Source organism: Anopheles coustani, chromosome 3 (genome assembly GCF_943734705.1).
Source record: "Anopheles coustani chromosome 3, idAnoCousDA_361_x.2, whole genome shotgun sequence".
NCBI lineage: Eukaryota > Metazoa > Arthropoda > Insecta > Diptera > Culicidae > Anopheles > Anopheles coustani.
Window position 1 is genome coordinate 30,909,210 of NC_071288.1, and position 19,706 is coordinate 30,928,915.

General features: G+C 47.9%; 1 protein-coding gene and 1 non-coding gene across 2 annotated transcripts; both read left to right on the plus strand.

Annotated features, from left to right (window-relative positions):
- Positions 1-1,355: 1,355 nt before the first annotated feature.
- Positions 1,356-17,926, plus strand: LOC131272454 (protein unc-80 homolog). Its single transcript, XM_058274184.1, has 36 exons — positions 1,356-1,499; positions 2,518-2,544; positions 3,625-3,645; positions 3,716-3,861; positions 3,929-4,082; positions 4,148-4,358; positions 4,425-4,789; positions 4,856-5,046; positions 5,110-5,521; positions 5,593-5,705; positions 6,159-6,176; positions 6,630-6,780; positions 6,846-6,942; positions 7,009-7,290; positions 7,353-7,550; positions 8,553-8,898; positions 8,962-9,058; positions 9,133-9,598; positions 9,675-9,865; positions 9,954-10,166; positions 10,224-10,368; positions 10,431-10,596; positions 10,719-10,909; positions 10,971-11,114; positions 11,209-11,329; positions 11,403-11,598; positions 12,058-12,230; positions 12,274-12,868; positions 12,931-13,491; positions 13,562-13,727; positions 13,796-14,661; positions 14,734-14,952; positions 15,013-15,161; positions 15,218-16,535; positions 16,598-16,766; positions 16,845-17,926. Exons 1-36 carry the CDS (start codon positions 1,356-1,358, stop codon positions 17,924-17,926), a joined length of 10,104 nt encoding a protein of 3,367 aa, XP_058130167.1.
- On the plus strand, positions 11,936-12,007 carry Trnat-cgu (transfer RNA threonine (anticodon CGU)). The gene has a single exon. It is a non-coding gene; the product is annotated as a tRNA-Thr (tRNA).
- Positions 17,927-19,706: the final 1,780 nt, after the last annotated feature.

Genomic DNA, 19,706 nt, shown 5'->3' on the forward strand with positions numbered 1-19,706 from the left:
CCTCCACCGTCCCCGAGCGCCCACGCTCATCTCCCAATGGGGAGGACGATTTTGTGGTGCGCTTGATCCACGCTGGCGGAAAGAACTCGCCCGTTGTAAGCCTGTGTTGGTAGGTGCAGGCATGTAAACACTTCGCAACAGGGCCACACACCTACACCCGGATGGGCCACATGGAACAACGCGCGCCACCCCATCTCCAGCAGCCGCACAGGCGAGAGATAAAATTCCAGATCGATGAAATCAGCTGTTGAATTTGACACTTGCTGGCGTGCCTAGGGCTCGCCTGCGCAGCAACAACGTGCCAGGAGGTCGCGTCTGTCGCCTGTGTCGGGTGCGAAAATATCAACAAACCAAACCACCAACAACCACGCACACCCACGAACGTCGCACAGATCAATGACCACTGCTCAATGCGAAATTGCTGTGACAATAAACGGCTAGACGACAAACGGCAGGCATCGGAAGCCACGCCAAGGACACGCTGGGCCTCGCAAGGGAAACATAAACTGAAGCATAATCGATGAAAATTGAATCAGATTACCAGATTACGGCAAACCATTTCTCTGGCCATTTTTTATCTGCGGCACGAAAAAAGCAAGCCAAAAATTACGCTTCAGATGGCATTAAAGTTGCGACCACAGCATTTTCATTACCCACGGACCGAGGGAAACGCTAGGAAAAAAAGTTCATCTGTTGCTTGCGCAGGGCGACGTGTTGGACGACAATTTTTGAGCGAAAGCCATCGAAACTGGTGCCAAATGTTTCCTTCTGCTCCGTTATTTGTTTGCTTGTTGGGTACGGGGAAAACTGGTGGAAAAATTCAACAGGTTCGGCCCGAGGAAAACTGCCGAACAGCCTGATGAGCGTGGTCATGATTTGCTTGCGATACGGCGGGCATACAGCGTAAACTTTGGTGAACGCTTGCCAACTCGGCTGGGGACATTCGATTGCATAAGCACGCACCCGATTGAAGTTGAATTAATTTATCAATTACGGACCCGATCGGTTATGGAGCTGGGGGTAAATTATCTCCATTTTGCCCGCAACGTTGACAGTGTGATTTAGTCGAGCATTTTTGGCAGCTTTCAGTGTATCGATGACTTGTTTTACGTCAGCATGTCCGTCACGTCGCGCTTAATTAGATGAGCTCCTCATCCGTGCATTTTCCAAAGACTGTCCGAAAATTAGTGTGCAGTTTTGAACAAACAGAAACAAGCTTCAAATTGAACAGATTTTCATATCCAGCTTTTTAACTCCACCTCAACCTCCTGTACACTCTACCACGTACAGAACTCATCATCCTACTACCGCTACCACCATCACCACCACCACCACCAGATAAACCCCTCACCACCATGGCGAATGCTTCGTCCAACAACCCGATCGACGAAGGCCTGCAGGACCTGGGCGTTCCGGTGCCAGTGCAAACGTTCCTCTGGCAGCAGATCGCACCGTTCATTCGACCGAAGCTGGGTAAACTGCACGAGGCCAGCTGCATGGTAGGTACACCTGGTTCCCGATCATCGTGACTGTCCGTGATCGACTGGAGGGAAAATCCAACGAGTATTTTTGGTCTTATGTTAAAGGTCTTTGAATTATCATTTTCAAGCCATTTGTTACTGATTGGCAATGCGGTACAGGGAAGATCAATTTGTAAATAATCATACAAAAACGTAGCAACTAATCGATTTTTCTGATTTATCGAGCCAAATTTAGGAAAACGATCGGTAAAATAAACGATTGTTAACTGTTAATCATGCAGTTATGATAACTCTCGATCGTTTATTTTGGCTGATTGTATCCATGCCACTCGATCATGATTAAGTTAGCAGGTTAATCATGATAAAAAAAATTTGCTGTTAGTTCAACTACTAAACGCGTCCTTTTAAAGGACGAACTGATGTTGTTTAGTTTATTAAATACTTTTGTTTTGAGCGAAAACATGTTGATAAAATACTTCTTCTTCAATAACGATTGTTCGAGCCCGTTAATTTGCCGTCACTGTTTACATCCTCGTTTCTCATCTGTGTTAACGGTGTGATTGGTGTACATAAAATTGAAAAATAATAATAGAATCATATTCGATCGGTTCGCCACACGAAACAGTCAACAATATTCTCAAGTGAACCTAACTGTAACCTTCCTTTTCTCAGCCATACTCCCCCCAAATGAACATAGCCGTGTGAATTGATGTTGGTTTTATGCTTCTTTTTTCTTTTCCTCTGCCAATCTCTCTGTGTTTGCTATTGTCATCGTGTGTGCAAAACAACTACAAAACCCAAAAACAAAACACACAACAACAAAAAAAAACATTAAACTAAACAATACCTCGCAATATACGTTCACAAAAAACAACTATAAACGAACAAAATAAACGTACAAACAAACAACCTGCCAAAAACATTGAAACTATCCACCAACTTCCCCTCGAAACGCATCATATAATGCCAATCATGAATCGAAAAACAAACCAAACAAAAAATGAAAATGATGAAACCCAAAATTATTGTACGATAGTTCTGTCAACACGCACCCGGACACCATGTAAGTGTAAATAATAACATGATGATTGATGAACCAGTTCATTTTTCCTCCTCGTTCACAACCATAGGTTTCCTTCACTAGCTCATTTAGAGTTGTCATTTAGTAATTGGCAAAATTGAAAAACAAACGCATAGTATCATAGTATCAGACGTCTATTTTCCTAGCAAAAAAACCATCATTCATCGCTGTCGCTGCTGGGTTTTAGTTGTGCGTGAACATGATTTCCTTTATTCGTTCGTAGGTGCGATATAGTTGCACAAGTTGTAACGTAGTGAAGCATACTGCACATTTGCACATGTGACCATACTGTTAGTTAAATAGAATAGCAATCGGCATCAGTAATGCAACACACATTTTTCCAGGGAGCGTGATGTGTGAAATTAATTAAGGAACATTGTATTAGTTTATGGCCAGATTTTCGCGGCGTTAGATCATCCTAGCAAGGATTGATTTGAATTATCGTATAGAAAATTTACCTCGAACTGTTCGTTTTTTTTTCGTAGCTTTAACAGTAGTTTGTTTTGAATTGGCTGTCCAGCTTTGAAAATATGCTTGTTGAAAATACAAAAAATACTTCTTACAGTTCAACACAAACCAACAATTAATGTACAATGTGTAGATGGTAAAACCTTTCAAATGCGCTTCGTAATCCCTTTTATTTTAATTTCATACATGTTACATAAAAAACACATTCTGCACGATAACAATGAGTGTATTTTACTGATTTTCATTCTTGTCATTTATCTAATTGAACGTTTGCATGGTAAATGGATGAGACTTTTTAATTTTTATTTCCGTAGTTTTTGAAGAAGACTCCCACATTTGATCGTAACAATGTAGACGGAAACCGTTTTAAGTCTTATTATTTTCGGCTTGTAGTGAACTAGCACTTTTCTTTTCCGTTCCCGTGTAATCGTGTCCTCGTGTGAGTATTGTGACACTTTGCATCCCACAATTGTTCTGTGCAAGTATTCAGCAAAGTAATCCCTTTGGAATCGAAAGACTCAAATAACGTCAGTATTTATCAATTTCAACCAGTGCCTTACTAATTTTCTATCGATTTCCCCCAATGAAATGCAGGAGCTGAAAGAAGCCTGCAAGGTATGGATATTGACTTCTTCACATCCTGCTAGGGAGCAACATTCCATAACCCGGCATTCGTTCGTTTCAGTCGTTTGAAAAGGTACTGGTACAGAACATCCAGTTCGGCCTGTCGCCATCGTTAACGTCGGCGCTTGAGTCGATTCCACGATGGCGCATTGTGCAGGCGGCCTTGCCTCACGTCATCCACTGTGCCGGAGCCTTGATGCACAATCGGTAAGAATCGAACAAACATTTCGCCTATAGATGTAGTTGAAGTATTAATGTTCAACCTCACCCAAAGTGTGAAAGATCTGCAAGCGCTCGGATCGGCCGAAACGAAGATCCTCTACACCCTGCACTGGATATTGCTTTTCGCGGCCGAAGAATGCGCCGATGCCGAGGCGGACAAGGACAGTACCTCCAGCAACTACCTGTTTTCGATACCAACCATATCGGTATGGGATTACGGGAGACGATTTGAAAGAAAGTGACCTAACATCATATGTTTTCCTAATTGTAGCTGTTCGTGTTTCTGTTCGCACCGATCGCGCATATGCTGAAGGAGTCGGACTTCCAAAACTTCCGGCTCGAGAATGGGTTAAAGATGTGGCAGGGCATGTGGGAGTATCGTGCACCAAACGCGCCCTGTTTTACGGCCCCAGTGAAGCCGAAAGCACGCAATCTTCTGACCTCCGTCAGTACCACACCGTCGCCGGAAGTATTTTCACCCAGTAAGTAAACTCGTGTAAAATATACCAAGGCAACAATACTACAAGAAACCCCACTTGTCTTTGCAGAGAAAAACGAAAACATCGAATCACCGCCAAGCATTTACTCCGGTAACATGAAGCACGACGACGAGCTGTCATTTGTGTCCTCACCGAAAGATTCAGTGTTTCCCGAGACTATCCCGGAGGAAGCGTCGAGCGTCGAGGAGGAACGTGTAGTGATCTTTCGCCTGCCGATGGACGGCGGTGTACCGGATCCATCGTACTACACGGCCGACGCCAGCCTGTTGCATCACGGGGCGGGAAAGTTTGCCAAACCATCTGCACACCAAACGCCGACCAGCAGCGGTGGAGTAAAGCCACATCCGTTGCACCATTCGGAACATCGCGGAGAGGCCACCAGCTTTGACTTTGATAAAATCGACACCTACAGCGTAAGTGTTCAATGGGTAGCGAATAAGAAGTGGTAACTGAACGATCATGGTTGTATCTATCCGCAGAAGGATTCCAAGCCAAAAACGAGCTCTTCTACTGAGAGGGAGTCTTTCGACACCGGTCCGCAAATGTCGCAGGGCCAGAAGTGTGACGTTGTTGCGGCTACCTTCCTGGATGTGGCAGTACTGCGTTGCCTGTTCATTTCGCACTGGCAGGAGGAAGGTGTCTACTGGAGTCTACACTATCTCTACAACCGGTAGGTACTTCAAGGAAGATTTGAGTAACATTCATAAACAAAAAACTGCTTTTTTTCAAACAGCCTACGCGACATCAGTGAAGAAACGTCCGTACTCCCTTCGCACCCGCGAAGGCGCTCGAATTCGTTACCGATTCCACAGATTGAGATATCGCTCTACCAGGGACCCACGAGCAGCCGGGACAGTCCCAGCATCGGTTCGGCGAACAAAGACTACATCGAGATTCCGGAACCGCCCGTCACAACCCTGCTGGCCGATGCACCCTTCTACGTGCCGAAAAGCTCAAGTGCGGCACCGTTGGAGGACACCAGCCTGGGCTCACTTGGCGAGCGGAAGGGAAGCGAAAAGAAAAGGCGTGTCAAGATGGCCGACCTGCGAACGCTGATCGAAACGCGCATCCTGTCCAAGTCGGACCGGGGTCTGGAGAAGATCGGTCTTGATGCCAACACCAACGGGAAACGGCTTCAGCAAATGGTTCGTTGGGTGGCTGAATTTCTGTGAGACGAAAGGGAGTAACTCTTTTTCCTTTTCATCACATCAAACAGGAGTGCCACCGGAGTTTGGACACTGGTGAAAGACAGTTGTCCCGTTCGGCATCGATGATATCGCGAGCGCCATCGACAAATTTGGTCAAAGGCAAAAGTATGCCTAGTTTGAGGTACGTTAAAGATACGACCGGTAGAAACACATTTTTGGTTTAAGATCATAATCATTACATGGGACGAAGCAACGGTCAAAGTGATCCTTTCACTAGGACCATAAATAAGTTCTCGCCGTAAGGCACAACATGTGAATGACGTAGAATCCTTGTTTAAAGTATTGAATACACAATCAATCAAGGTAGCTTTGTCATAATGTGTCGTTTTCCATTTGGTACAAACCTAATCCATGGATGAAGGATCAGGTCCAAAAACAGTTTCTCCTAAATGTGCCATTGGTATCATACTCGTAATAACTTGTTTTGTATCATATTTACTACACTTCTCATCAACCATAATCAAAGATCTTTACTCATTATACATAAAATTACTCTTTTACAACTCTCTCTACACACTTTACTACTCTACTGGCTCTGTAATTTGTTCCTTTTCCATCTGTAAAACGATACCAGCTGTCTCATTGATAGCGGGTAAGTTTCTTTACGTTCACCCCGAGCAACTCCAACTTCCTATTTGTTTGTTGCAATCCCGTGCGTATAATAAGCGTCCGCTGTTCCAGGAATGCTAGCACACAACCGTATGCCATCACCGGAGCGGAGTAGCAACCCAACCCCATGTAGTCGATCCCTCATAACTATGGTTGACTAGTTTAAATTGATGGCTTTATGCTTTCCCCTTGAAAAAATGTTAATTTCCTCTAGTTCCAAAATTAAACATCTTAAAGATTAACCCTCCAGTGGACCTTACACCGGTTGTAATGTTGAATAGAAATCGTTTACATAAGTGTGCGTTAATAAGTGTGTGTGTGTTTTTCTCCTATGGCGTACGAACCTGAGCGTTCCTTCCCTTCAGTGTCGGCATAAACAATGGAACTTGGGCAAGAACTAAGTAACACAATGTTCGTTGTGCCGTATCTTCGATAGGTGCCACCGGATCATCGAACCCCCACCGAAAGTGATCCGAAACGTACAGTCAAGTACTCAATCACGTCAATCCAGCACAACGCCGAAGTATCCGATCATCACCGTGACCGAGCATACGCCTACACCGTCGCCAGACTATATGAAGCGACAGGTGCGTCGTTGAGGGTATGGTTTGAGAACCAAGAAGGGACATTAATCTTCCCATCTTTTCTACAGGGGTCCATCGATTCCCAGTTGGACGCTATCAGTGCCGGTGGAAGTACGGGCATGTTCAAGTCACAGATGTTACGATCGCACACCGATTCGCATATTGGTACGTAGATTGCGTGTCAAATCCTTGTATATCTATGGATCGACTTACAATAGCTCTCTCCCACAGGTTACACGTCCGCATCAGATGAAACGGAAGCACCGGGATCTTGCTTCTACATCACCAAGGAGGGCACCATCGATTACGAGGTGGTCCTACTGGCAGTCCATTGCATTTTCAAACGTGACTCGGGTGTCTGCACACTGCGGGTGCTGGAGGCCGGCTTGAACATTTGCGAAATTCTGATGGACCTCGGGGTGCTAAAGTTCGGTGATCATGCGCACTCGCTTACGATCGGGATTGTGAAGCGCGCTTTCATGCATCTCGGTTGTCCACATGGATGCAACGACGGTAGGTGTAACGGACGTTAGTAAAGAATGGTTCAGCAAGTAGCGAAATGTTCCTCTCCTCAGCCAATCGAGGACCACCGGCGGAAGTGCTGCGAACGACGTGCAACTCAATTCTGTCTCGGTTGCTTCGTCAGAACGGCAAGATCCTGAAGAGCAACCTCCGATCGTTTATCAAGGAATCGCCACTGCATGAAATCACCGACTTTTTCCACGCCTACCTTGGATTCTGCGTCGATCCGAGCTCACTGCTATCCCCCTTGAGTAAGTACCACCGTAGTAGAGGCCACCGTTTGCCACCGTACCGAGGGACTGTTGTTCCCTTCGTTCCCTTGTTTTGTTCCCTTTCCGTTACCGTACCGTTGCCGGTCAATGTTGTACACTCGACTAGCTTAATATGCATTCGCTGTGTGGGACGCCTTTTTCTTCCTGTTTTCGGTATTGGTTTTGTTCGTTCAGTTTCCTAGCTATCGTTGCGCAAACCATCAACACTTTTCCTGCGCTGTAAGACACTTCTTCACCAAGATTTGGTTACTTTTATCACTTGTTCACTTTCTTTCCCACTCAATTACAATTCACCGTATATGCATCTGCCAAAGTCAAAATTTAAGCGAGGATAAGCCAAAGTTTTTGTGCGCAACCACATTCAATGTCCTTTCCTGCTCCACCAAGAGCAATACACTACCGATCATCCTCGTGCGTGTTTGCGTGTATGAATGTGTTTGGGTTCAAGTGCGCGTTAGTGGAGAGGATTGATCTACTTAGTATAAGCTTCTGCGCGAGTACGGACACGGACCAAGATGTTTGCCCCTAATCAACTACTAATTCGGATTCATGTGTCACCGTCATCATCTCACGGTATCACTCGAGAGTTACTAATCCTATCACCACTACTCTAGCCTATCGCGGTGTGTTTCTAGATGCAATGTCCTTTCACTATTCTATATACTCTCTTTCCTTCTTTCCCCTAAGCAGTAAAAGAAAATTAAATTTGATCACAGCTTCGTGTAGTTGCAATTTATCTTATTAAACGATCATTTCGATTAAAGCTTCTTGTTGAGCCACATACACACAGCCAAACACACGCTGAAATGTTTTAGTTTCAATGGAATCACAATGAATTAATCTGGTAATACCTTTAATACTTAAGCTTACGGTATAGATGAACCCGATGAAATACCTATATATTTATATAATCACCACTTTCCCTGTTGCTTGTCGAGTAGAAAGCTTGCACGTATATGTGTTTCATCTTCACCAATTCAGACCATAAGAGATCATCTGGCATAAAATCGTTGAACCCTGACTTTGGCGGTATACCAGGCGGCCAGGGCGGTTACGCGACCAACTTCGGCAGTGGGCTAACCGGTGGCACCGAGAGCCAGCTGATCGGGGCCATCTTCAAGACGCTAACGAGCCGGCTGGTGCAGTCGCTCAAGGAGCTGAAGTCGCAAGAGAACCTGGCGCTGTACTGCGACGTTCGACAGCTGATCACGTACGTGAAGGGGGCGCACGGTGGCCCATTCCGAGTGGTGGCCCTCAGCGGTATCCTGGCCGTTACACCGCGACCACACAAGCAGGCACCGAATATGCAGACTACCCGTGTCATACGGTAGGTTCGAACTTACATTAACGCGAGTTCGGTGGATCATTTTTCTTCTTGTCCCCGGAACAGCCACCTGCCAACGAACGACATCCATCTGTTGCAGCAGGACGAGAAGGCGCAGCGGAAGCTGCTGTTTAAGAAGAAGAGCACTTCCTCGACGTGCGTCGTAAGTAAACCGCAACCGCTGAATGTCCTCTTGGTGTACCGCATCTCTCAATAAGCGAATACTCACACATGTAGATCGTTCCTTTCCTGTTGCAGCTGTTAGAGACGGAGGGATTTGAGGAACCGTGCCGGGCGAGCCAGAGCCCGCTGAGCAATCTGCGCCGTAAGGGGCCGCAAGTGCGGCCCACCCTTACCCCGCGCCACAGTGAGCGGGCATTACTATCTGATTCTACTTCCAGCTCGGAGCGCAACTCGGTCGGCCGGCTGACGGGCATCGTGCGGTGGTTCCGCCGCTCGAAGGACCGCGAGTCGGTCGACCTCGAGTCCGGCATCCTGGCGGCGGCCGCGGCCAGCGGGTCCGAGTCGATGACGAGCTTCATGCGCAAGGGATCGCTCAACTTTCAGGGGCGAACACGGGCGGCGGATGGTATCGGGCGGTCGATTCAGAAGGCGAAGCGACGCGTCGAACGACGCCTGAACCGGCTTGGCATTGGGAAGGGAAAGAAGAAGACGGGTGGTACCGAGGACGTCGGTGGTAGTTGTAAGTGTCTTTGACTCTTTTTCTTGAAGATCCAGTGGCGTCTAATCCCTCTCTCTGTCTTGTATCCTGTTTGTAGATTTTAGCAGGAGGAGCTCGCTCGATGTAAGTGATGGCCCACGGGAATCGGAAGTGGTTGTCCTAAAGGAACGACGCCTCATTCCGACCAAACCGGTACGGGAGGGAATGGCTCGGTTTTCACTGCTACTAGAAGTGTGCGCTCCCGGATCGGTACCTGATCCAGCACTAATTACCGCTCTGTTGGACCTGGTCAGCATCTTGTTCTTCCGCTAACGCACTGCTTCTTGCAAGACACACACACACAACTGATCGGATTTGGTGCCCTCTTTCATTCCAGCCACAAGCACCGATCGTGGCCCGGGCTGCCTTCCTGATCGAGTGTGCCCATTTTGTGCATCTCTGCAACCGCGGCCAGTGGCCATCGTGGATGAAACATAATCTGCCGATGTTCAGACCCTCGGGGCCTGCGGTAGGACCCCGTTCGGCGATGGCCGCAGGGACTCGAAGAGCTCATGTCCTTCAGCGGGCAGCTGGCAAAATGTTCCATCAGGTTCGTTTGCCGAAAACCCCCTGTGTGCGTTCTCTTCTAAACGTATTTTGTTTACAGTGGGGCGAAGCATTGGGAGCTCGGTTGAACGAAATGGTCAACAACGAGAAGCTAAACTCGGAACAGCTGGCTGCCAGTTTGGCCGATCCGGAGAAGCAGAAACAGTTGCTTCAGCAAGACGAAGAGGAGGATTTTCTGGATGAAAGTAATACTTTAGCAAACAATTGCATGTGCAGAAGACTGTAAGCTTCGTCTATTTTCTTGCAGCAAGTGTGAATCCACATGGAAATGACTGTCCCCCGGCACTGAAGTTGATAGCATGTGTCCTGCTGTTGGAGATTACCGCGTTCCTGCGCGAGACCTACCAAACACTGCCGAAAGCTTCCCGTATGTCCACGAAGGAAAAACACGCCCCGTGGGATAAGGTTTGCCGGTAAGTGACACGACATTCGACAATGTCTTTGAGTTGCCAAAAACGTATCGCCGTTCCCTGGATTTGCCGACTGAAAGATTGATCACAACTCATCTTAGTCATACGTTTCTGTTGCCCTTCAGTGGTGAAACCAACCGTCGCTGGTCGATGGCCCTTAGCTCGATGGGACACTCGCAGACGTCGGCCCAAAGCCTGCAGTCGATCGCTGGCCAGACGGAGCGCAAAATCTCGTTCGTCCTGCAGGAGCCGGACAACGAGTCGGAGAACAGTAGCAACACGACGCTTACCATCCAGGGAGAGGAAAATGTTCGGGGTATGTACGGAGGAGCGGGTTTTTTTCGGCCATTCGTAACGCTTCGTCTCGTTGGTTACAGAAGGACAGAAACGCACACTGGCGACATCGAGAAACTTTTTGCTACGCCGCGGCACGTCAGCCACTCCAGCTGGTGGTTCTTTTAAAAGGCGTTCGCTGAAGCTCCGCCGTGGGGCAAAAGACTTGAAGGAGGTTGAAAATGAATGTATGTAGACTTTATCCAAGGGTCGATGGTTTTTTTGTAGACTTTATCAAAGGTCTATTAGACTAGTAAACATTTATTCTTTATGATCCTGCAGATCCAGTCAGACGTACCGATTCCATCCAATCGAAACGGAAGGTATCCTCGTTGTCCGACCGAAGTGACAATTCTGAACCTGGTCAAATCAGTGGAGGAGAGGAATCGCCCGGAATATTGAGGTACAATTCTCTAATATTGCTACTCTTCTCTTGAAAAAAGTTCAAATATTTGTTTCTTTATCCTTTCCCACAGTGATGATCAACCTCCCGAGTCGCCATGCGATTCAAACGACACGGATGAGACGGCCAAAAATCTACCGTGGCTAAAGTCGGTATCGAACTTCCTCGGCTCATTTCACTACTATTGTGACCATCAAAACTTTTGCCATCCGTACTGCTATCGGCGTCACATGCGTGCAGCTACGAAGCTAATTCGCGCCATTCGTAAGGTAATTTTTCTTAGCAAAACATATTTTATAACTCCACCGGGGTTTGGTTCCTACCAAGGTCATCGGACCGGTAGTAAAATTACCGGTTATGCGTATGAATGTATTGTGACACACCATTGTGAAGGTATTCGTACTACAATTAATTTCCTCAAAACTAGAAAAGATGTACAAATCTTAACTTCGACATAGTTGTTGGTCTGAAAAGATCATTCATTTGAGGGGTCGAGTCTCCCGATTCCCAATTCTGTTAACACAATACAGATTCTGTACTACATGTGTAGCGCATGCGCTCACAGCACGGTATTTATGTTAGGCTATAGTTGCCCATCTTTCCGTAGCCTCTTTAGCTCAGTGGTAGAGCGCTGGTCTCGTAAACCAGCGGTCGTGAGTTCAATCCTCACAGGAGGCAGTGTGGTACAACTTTTTTTAAACTTTTTTATGCCGTTTTTACTCCGTCAGGTTTACGGTGACGAATTCGGTATTACTCCGGTCACCTATGCCCAACCGAATGAGTCATCGAAGGGAACCACACGTCGCGACCGGTCGAAACAGGGACGCAAGGTGTCCGATCAAAGTTCTTCTCAAACATCGCCCTCGAAGCGTAAGGACAGCGTCACCAAGCGTGATCGGTAGGTTTAATAAATTATTTTTAAAATAGGACAATATCACTTACCTTATGGTTTTGCAAACTCGCCGAAACAGGATTATTTTACAGGACGAATCGGAACCAAACACTTCCCAGTACTCTACGTTCATCCACGAACCCAAGCACCATCAGGAGGATCCGCCGGTGTTGAAGTACATCAAAAACCAGGTGCGCGATGTATTCCACGCTCCGATAGCATCGCTCGTCAAAGGGGCCGCCGTGCTAACGGAAGAACAGTTTGTTGAGGTGATTCCGATCGCGTGGGAATTGCTGCTGGAAACCGACCAAGAAGTATCGGCCGCCTCCGCCGCGCTCTTCATACTAGCCTCCGTGAAGGCACCGAACACGGCCACCGACATCATGCAGCGTTCGCTGAAGAACAAATGTCCAAACACGCGCATCCAGGCCATCCTGCGTTATCAGGTGCTGTGGAAGAATCGCTTCCAAGTGTGGCCCCGCATGGAGGAGGGTGCTCACCTGTCTTTCAAGGTGCCACCGCCGGGTATCGAGTTTACGCTTCCCTCGCCAAAGATCGGTATCGAGAGCCTTCCAGTGGTGGACCCACCCTGGATGCCGAGGCAACAGAACAAAGATATGGAGGTTACTCTCAACCAAGAGCGTCATGTAAGAATTGTAACATACCTTGCGACTCATGACGGTGTTAATCGAATTGTTTTTCATTCTAGCGATCATTGGTCACCGCCACCAAAACGCGAAAGAAGCAGCAAACCGAAGCTATTCGACATGCGATGCTGCAGCAGGAGGACAAACAACGTTCCGAGCGACAAAGCTTCCTGATTACGACCATTCCGATAACTCAGCAGGCCGCTCATGAACCCGGCCTCGATCATGGACCTACCGAGGATCATGTGGAGGAGGAAGAGGATGGTACCCGTTCGGCAATCCACATGCATGCCGCCCATTCGCTTTTCCCATCTTGCCTTTGCTCGTCTGTCATGCAAATTGTGGCCTGTCTGGATGATGCTGCGGTTAACTCGGACGGCTGCGCCGTGTATGAGGTGGCGTACCAGGTTATATGGATCTGTCTGGTAGAGGATTCGGCCCTCTTCCTACGGTACGTGCTGGAACGGTTGACACGCGATCATCAGGATCAAATGTTTAAGCTACTGCGACACTTGATACGATTTGTACCTCGGTTGCCACAGCAGGCTGCGTTTGCGCTGTACAATTACATCATCGGATACGTCATGTTCTATGTGAGATCGACGCATGAATGTAGCCAGCAGGTATGCATAATGGTTCTATTTTCCTCGTTCATTTTCTCTTCAAAAATTCGTCCTTTTCCACGCCTTCCAGCTGGTTGGATCAGCTTTGTCAGTCCTCTGGATGGTGGTGCACAGCGTCCATGGGATCATGTTTAAGGATTTGAAACAAATTTTGCGGAAGGAACAGTGCGACGCATCGATCCTCCTGACGGCAAACGTGCCCTCGGCGAAGAAGATTATTGTCCACGGACCAGAAGGTTCGAATTTTCTGTACCTTCACCCATAACGCTTTTGATTTACATCGCCATAACGATACTTTTTCCAGATGAAGGCGGTATTCCATCGCAGTTTCCGGTGCAGGAGGACACTCAGTTCTCACAGCTGCTCAGCGAATCGCTGGACTTTTTCGGCATCGATGAAAAGAAGCACGCTCAGCACGTGCTCGTCGACTACAAGAGCCACCAGATACTGAACCCCAACTGGTACGTGCGCGATCTGTACTTCTTCAAGCGATCGCAGTATCCCCAACTGCGGTTGGTAGAGATGAAAACGGATGAATCGTTCAACGCCCTGCAACGTCAAGAGCTGTGCAAGAAGTTTGTAGAGATCGGTAAGGTTCACCTGACGTGGGCTATTCTGAAGAACGTCGATATGGTGGTGCAGCGTGTGGTATTTCTGCACGAGGAGCTCATGAAGCTGCCCTCCTTCCCACGGAAGGCGCTAGAAGTGGATCTTGACCTGCACCAGGGGGGTGAGCTGGGCAAGGAATTGCTCGGGCTGGATGTGCTACACAAGTTCATGTGGGTGCGGCTGATAGCGCGAATGTTCGAGGCTATGGCCGGGAACTTTGCCTATTCTGCCGACATTCAGCTCTTCCTGAACGTGCTGTCCGGGGCCGCGCTGCTTCATTCGGAGGACTCGTGTATCATGCGCTACGTGACGGCTACATTCATCAATGCCGCTTCGAACTTCAAGAACATCTTTTCCACCAATGGTTACTTCATGATCATGCCGGCCATGCTGCAGGTTTACTCGCTGCACCAGACGAACAAGCTCGTTACGACCACCATCGAGTATGCGGTGAAGCAGTTCTATCTACTCAACCGAAAGCCATTTATTCTGCAAATGTTTGGCTCCGTTTCGGCCATCCTCGATACGGATGAAAATGGAACGTACGGAGAAGCTCACAAGGTAGGCTGACGGCTTGCGGTTACCACGGTTACTTTATTCTTAATTCACCTTTGTCTACTCTGATTATGGCAGGTGCAATCTAGCTGTTTGTTCAACCTTTTACTCAGTTTGGAAACGCCATCACCGGATCCACTGAACATAGCGGAATTGGTCAAAGAACCGAAGCCATTGAAAGCGATCGACTTTTGCTACCACGATGAGGATGAGATGGTAACGGTGCTGGACTGCATCACGCTTTGTGTAATGGTAGTTTCCTACTCGGCGGAAAGTACTAGGGGATATCAAATGCTGGTTAGTTTTGCCGGTAAAGAGTGGTTCATATAACAATGCTAATGTAACCTTTCTTTGAAGATTATTTTGGAAGCGATTCTACCCTGTTACATGCAGCAGATTCAGTCATCCTCTTACATCCCACTGGAAGGCAAATGCGAACGTGACATAATTCTTCAACTGGCGGTTACGATCCGCACGATGGTGCACAACTGCGAGGGACTGTCCAAGTATGTTTAAAGAGGTGCGAGTTGAAATAGCCCACTTTTAAAACATTTCCTTTCAGGAGCTACAACGGTCCATTCCGGAACAGCCCGGAACACAAAGGATCGAGTCAGCGCAATTGCTCCCGAGGGCCACCCTGCTCGCCTGGGCTGGACTATGACGATGAATCCCATGCCAAGTATGTCAGCGACATTGGGCGTACGAAGATGCTGAACGAATCGGTCGATGATTCCGAAACGATACGCGAGTATCGGCGCCCTCGAGATGTACTGCTGTCGGTGGTTGGTGAGTTTATAATTCAAGCCTCTACGCGCCTGGCGGAACTTGCGCGAAAGCAGGGCGAGGCTAAGCCGATCGAGCTGCTGGATGTCAAGTGCCATGTACGGTTGGCTGAAATCGCTCATTCGCTGCTGAAGGTGTCACCGTACGACCGTGAATCGATGGCCTGTCGGGGATTGCAGAGGTACATGCAGTGTATTTTCCCGCGTGCTGAATGGGCCGACGACCATGGCATGAAGCCGACGCTGGTAACCATCTTACGACGGCTGGATAAGGTGTTTCTGAAGATTTCCAAGAAATCGTCCGTACGACGCAATACGAACTGGGAGGCGGCCGCTGGTTTGCTGAAGGGTGTCTCCGAGGCCATCATTCGGTACCCGCACATTCTGCTCTGGCGTGAAATGAAGGCGCTGCTGACAAACGTACAGAATCTTATCGTTAACGAGCCTGGTAACGTGCCGGAGGGTGTGTCCGGCGCTGGGGCAGCCTTAATGTCCAAGAGTCCGCCGGCGTTCTTCTGTTCGAACGTTGTGCGCCTAGTGGCGCTGCAGGTCGTCAGCCCGATTGACTCGCTGTCACACGGACTGGAGCAGATCTGTGGCGGCAGTGCCGACTTCCCGACGCAGGAGAAGGCCGAAGGTTTCTTGATGCATCTACTGATGCCACTGTGTCTGAAGGTGTGCAGTGGCCGAGGCATCTCGGACGTTGGCGAGCTCAAGCAGTCGGACATTTCCTTCCTAGTGACGGCCGTCCTGAACGCGATGAGTCCAATCGCTGGCCGCACGGCTCAGGCCGGCATGCAGATGAACCGCACGGGAGCCGATTTGCGTGCCGGTTCACTCACGTTCACCGGCAGCCGGGATGCGAAACGACCGGCCAAGATTTCCAGCTCACTGTACCAGGCCACCTTTTTAGCGCTGCGCGTACTTTGCATCTGCTTCGAGACACGCTTGTCGAACGATTGGCCACGGATTGCGCGCGTCATGCGGGATCTCGGACGGCGCAACGAGGCAGCACCGGAGCTGTGGAGCTTTTTGGAGTTTGTTGTTACACAGCGCACACCGCTGTACATTGTGCTGATGCCGTTTATTTTGCATAAGGTAAAATGAAGCCGATGGTTCTTGAAGGGGTCGATTAAATTGTCATCATTCGATTTACACAGATTTCCCAACCACCGATCGGGGATCATGAGCGGCACATGCAATTTTTGATACGGGAAAGAATGCGTGGCACACAGCCAACCGGTGGCACCAAATCCCGTGGAGCCATTCTGCTGGAGCTATCGCGGGAGTTGCGTGAACTGAGGGAAGAGCTGGAAACTCGTCGATACGGTAAGAAGCCTTTCGATACACCTCGCTGAAAATGAATGCTTATTACATGATCATGTTTTAATTTTCCTTCCACGATAGATCGTGACATGTCGACGGAAACGTCGAAACGGGACATACCAAATATTCCGACCGCACCGGAACAACCAGTACGCCATCAGCATCAACGTCCATCATTGATTTCGATGTTGACCGGAGTACAGCCGCCGCTAAACTTTCCAGCTTCACTGCAGCAACAGCAGCTGCAACAGGACACGCGCAGTAGCACCGGGATATGCACCTCCAGCGACACCCTGTCCCAGCACACTCTGCAGGCACCGAAGGGCGAGTCGCTGTCCAGCTCCACTACGACCACCACGAACCATCGGGATGGAATTGGATTAATGGCCGACTCACACAGTGCCGATCTAACACTGACTTCTTGCACACTGGCCGAGGCAGGCTCCATCGATCTGCAGGCGGGCACACCGGCCGGTAGTCAGAGCACGATTGCTGGATTGGGTGGCGGAAGTGTACCCCATCTGTCGCATTCCGTTTCGCTGCAAGCTTCGGCCGGTAAGACGCAACCACCGCGGCTACGCTTTGTATCTTCGGTCGAGTTTAAAACGTCCTCTGGTGAAACATCCACCACGCCGCTCTCGCCGGACAGCCTTGCGGACGATAGTTCCGGTGAAAACCACAACAAACACCGTCTGCAGAGATCGCGGGCACAGAGCCGCAAAACGTTCCGCAACCGGCGCGGCATGCGGTCGAGTACTTTTAACGAGCAAAACTACATCCCCACGGTGGCAGGCGGTGCCGGGATGTCGATGGTAGGTCTACCACCGTCGGGTGTTGTTGCCGGTGTCTCCGGTGTCCCACCGGGAGTTATCGTTGGTGGTACTGGTGGTGTTGTCCCAGGGGGTGGACAACCAATACCACCAATCGTGAACGAGCCCCCATTTGAGCCTCTTAACCGGGCCATCGCCACGTTAGGAGACCTCAGCTGGGACTCGGTGTCACAAACGTCGTCGACCTCCGGCTACCGGGACAATTATAGCCTTCAAACAGGCCTTTTATCGCCCGACGGGTCGCTGTCCGGGAATGCCATGGGAGGACGGTCTTCTTCCCAGCATTCGCTGCTGATGTTGTTTGAAACACAGGACGAGGACACACTTATTTAAGATGTGTCTACTCTTACCAACTATATTTATGCTAAGTAGTAACCAAAAAACAAAACAACAAAGAAGAAGCAAACTCCCAACCACACACTTGTGCTGATGAGCAGATAATACAAATTTTATCGCTATTTATTAGCTCGTCAAACGTTCACGAGCACGTCCTCTGATACTTCGAGAGAAAGGTCCCTGGGGCCGCAAGAAATAATATTAATGCAACAAAGAGAAAACAGTGTTAACATAAAATGTAATCGCATCAGTTTTAAAACTGCACTCACCAACCCCACGGTAGTTTGTGTGTTGCTTTCTACGTCAAAGAAGAAAAAACACATTGGTGTAACAGAAATTTAGTAATACAAGTCCATGTAACTCATTGAATAGGGCGCTACTGAGACGTCCAGTCGATGCGGGGAGGTCAATGTTAACTTTACTAGTCTGATAGAGCCAGTTAGATGGAGAATGCATTAGATGATACCAGAGAAACTCAATTCAATCAAAACAACACATGTTTACAGTGAATAGTAACTTTTTCGAGCACTGAACATTGTGGAAGTAGAACAACTGAACGATTTTTAGAGCAAACACAGATAGTCAGTATTATTTTACCGAAAGTATTCGTACAGATAGGGCCTAGAGCCGAGCGGGGCCGAGGGGAAAGGGGAAACAAATGAAATGCGCACAAAATCCACAAAACTCGACGTACGGTCGTTACAGTTAAACTCACCCGAATCAGTATTTTAAAGAAAACGAAACGTAACGAAGATGATAAACTGCAAGTGAACCACATCCACCAGAATCTTACACAAATGTTTTACTTAGTTGATTTTTACGACAACCGATAGGTAGGCGAAAACGTTCACCGTGTTTTTGTAGTCGGTTAGATTTTAAAACGGGGGCATACATTAGCGCGAGGCGAGTGGTATGGTTCATTCAATCATACATATCCCACCAGAGATGCATGTGCAACGGTTGTTTTTACTCCACGTAGGAAATATCGTGAGCCACCACACCACCATCATCTTTTTTGAGATTAGCATATTTGGAGTATTTCTCACATCCTGTAGCAATAAACAGGGCAGAGGCAGTAGGCCAAGTCCGTCACCCACGTTCCGTGGTTACCGGTTAACCCGAGCTGGCGTGAGTTTAATAGCGATGGTTGACCGTTTTTTCGTACAATTGATACATATATAACGTATATAAGTTGTTTACTCGGGGAGTGTTTTTTCTACAAGAGTGTATTTTGTTGTTCATGTTGGTCGTTTTGAAGTTATCGTCGTGTTGGTAGATTTTAAATTATTTTACCGAGCAAATAGTGGTTAGATGTTAATGGAGGATAGTAGCATAAACGTCGATACGAATGAACAAAAAACCTAACAATCAGTGAACTTTGGTGTTCATAATACTAAAACAGACATGACTTAAATGCACCGGGTAACGCATTAAGCTGACTCGTGGCAACGTTGGGCTTGGAGATGTTAAACCTAATTATAAACCATCAAAATGTATTCTCACAATACACCTTCATTAAAATAATTTTATTCATCTTACATAACATTACCAATGGAACATTTCTAAAGCATTAATTTTACCGTCCATACATTGCTGTTTTTCACAACCAAGTCCAACGAAGCCCTCAAGCCGCCAAACATGCGCGGTGCACCGACATAAACTAGTTTGAAATGAGTATTTTAATATGCCAGCTTAAAAATGCAAGCAACATAACTGTTAACAGAAAGCTAACGACTTACGAACTTCAAAGAGCCATTAAAGAACTGATCGTTGCAAC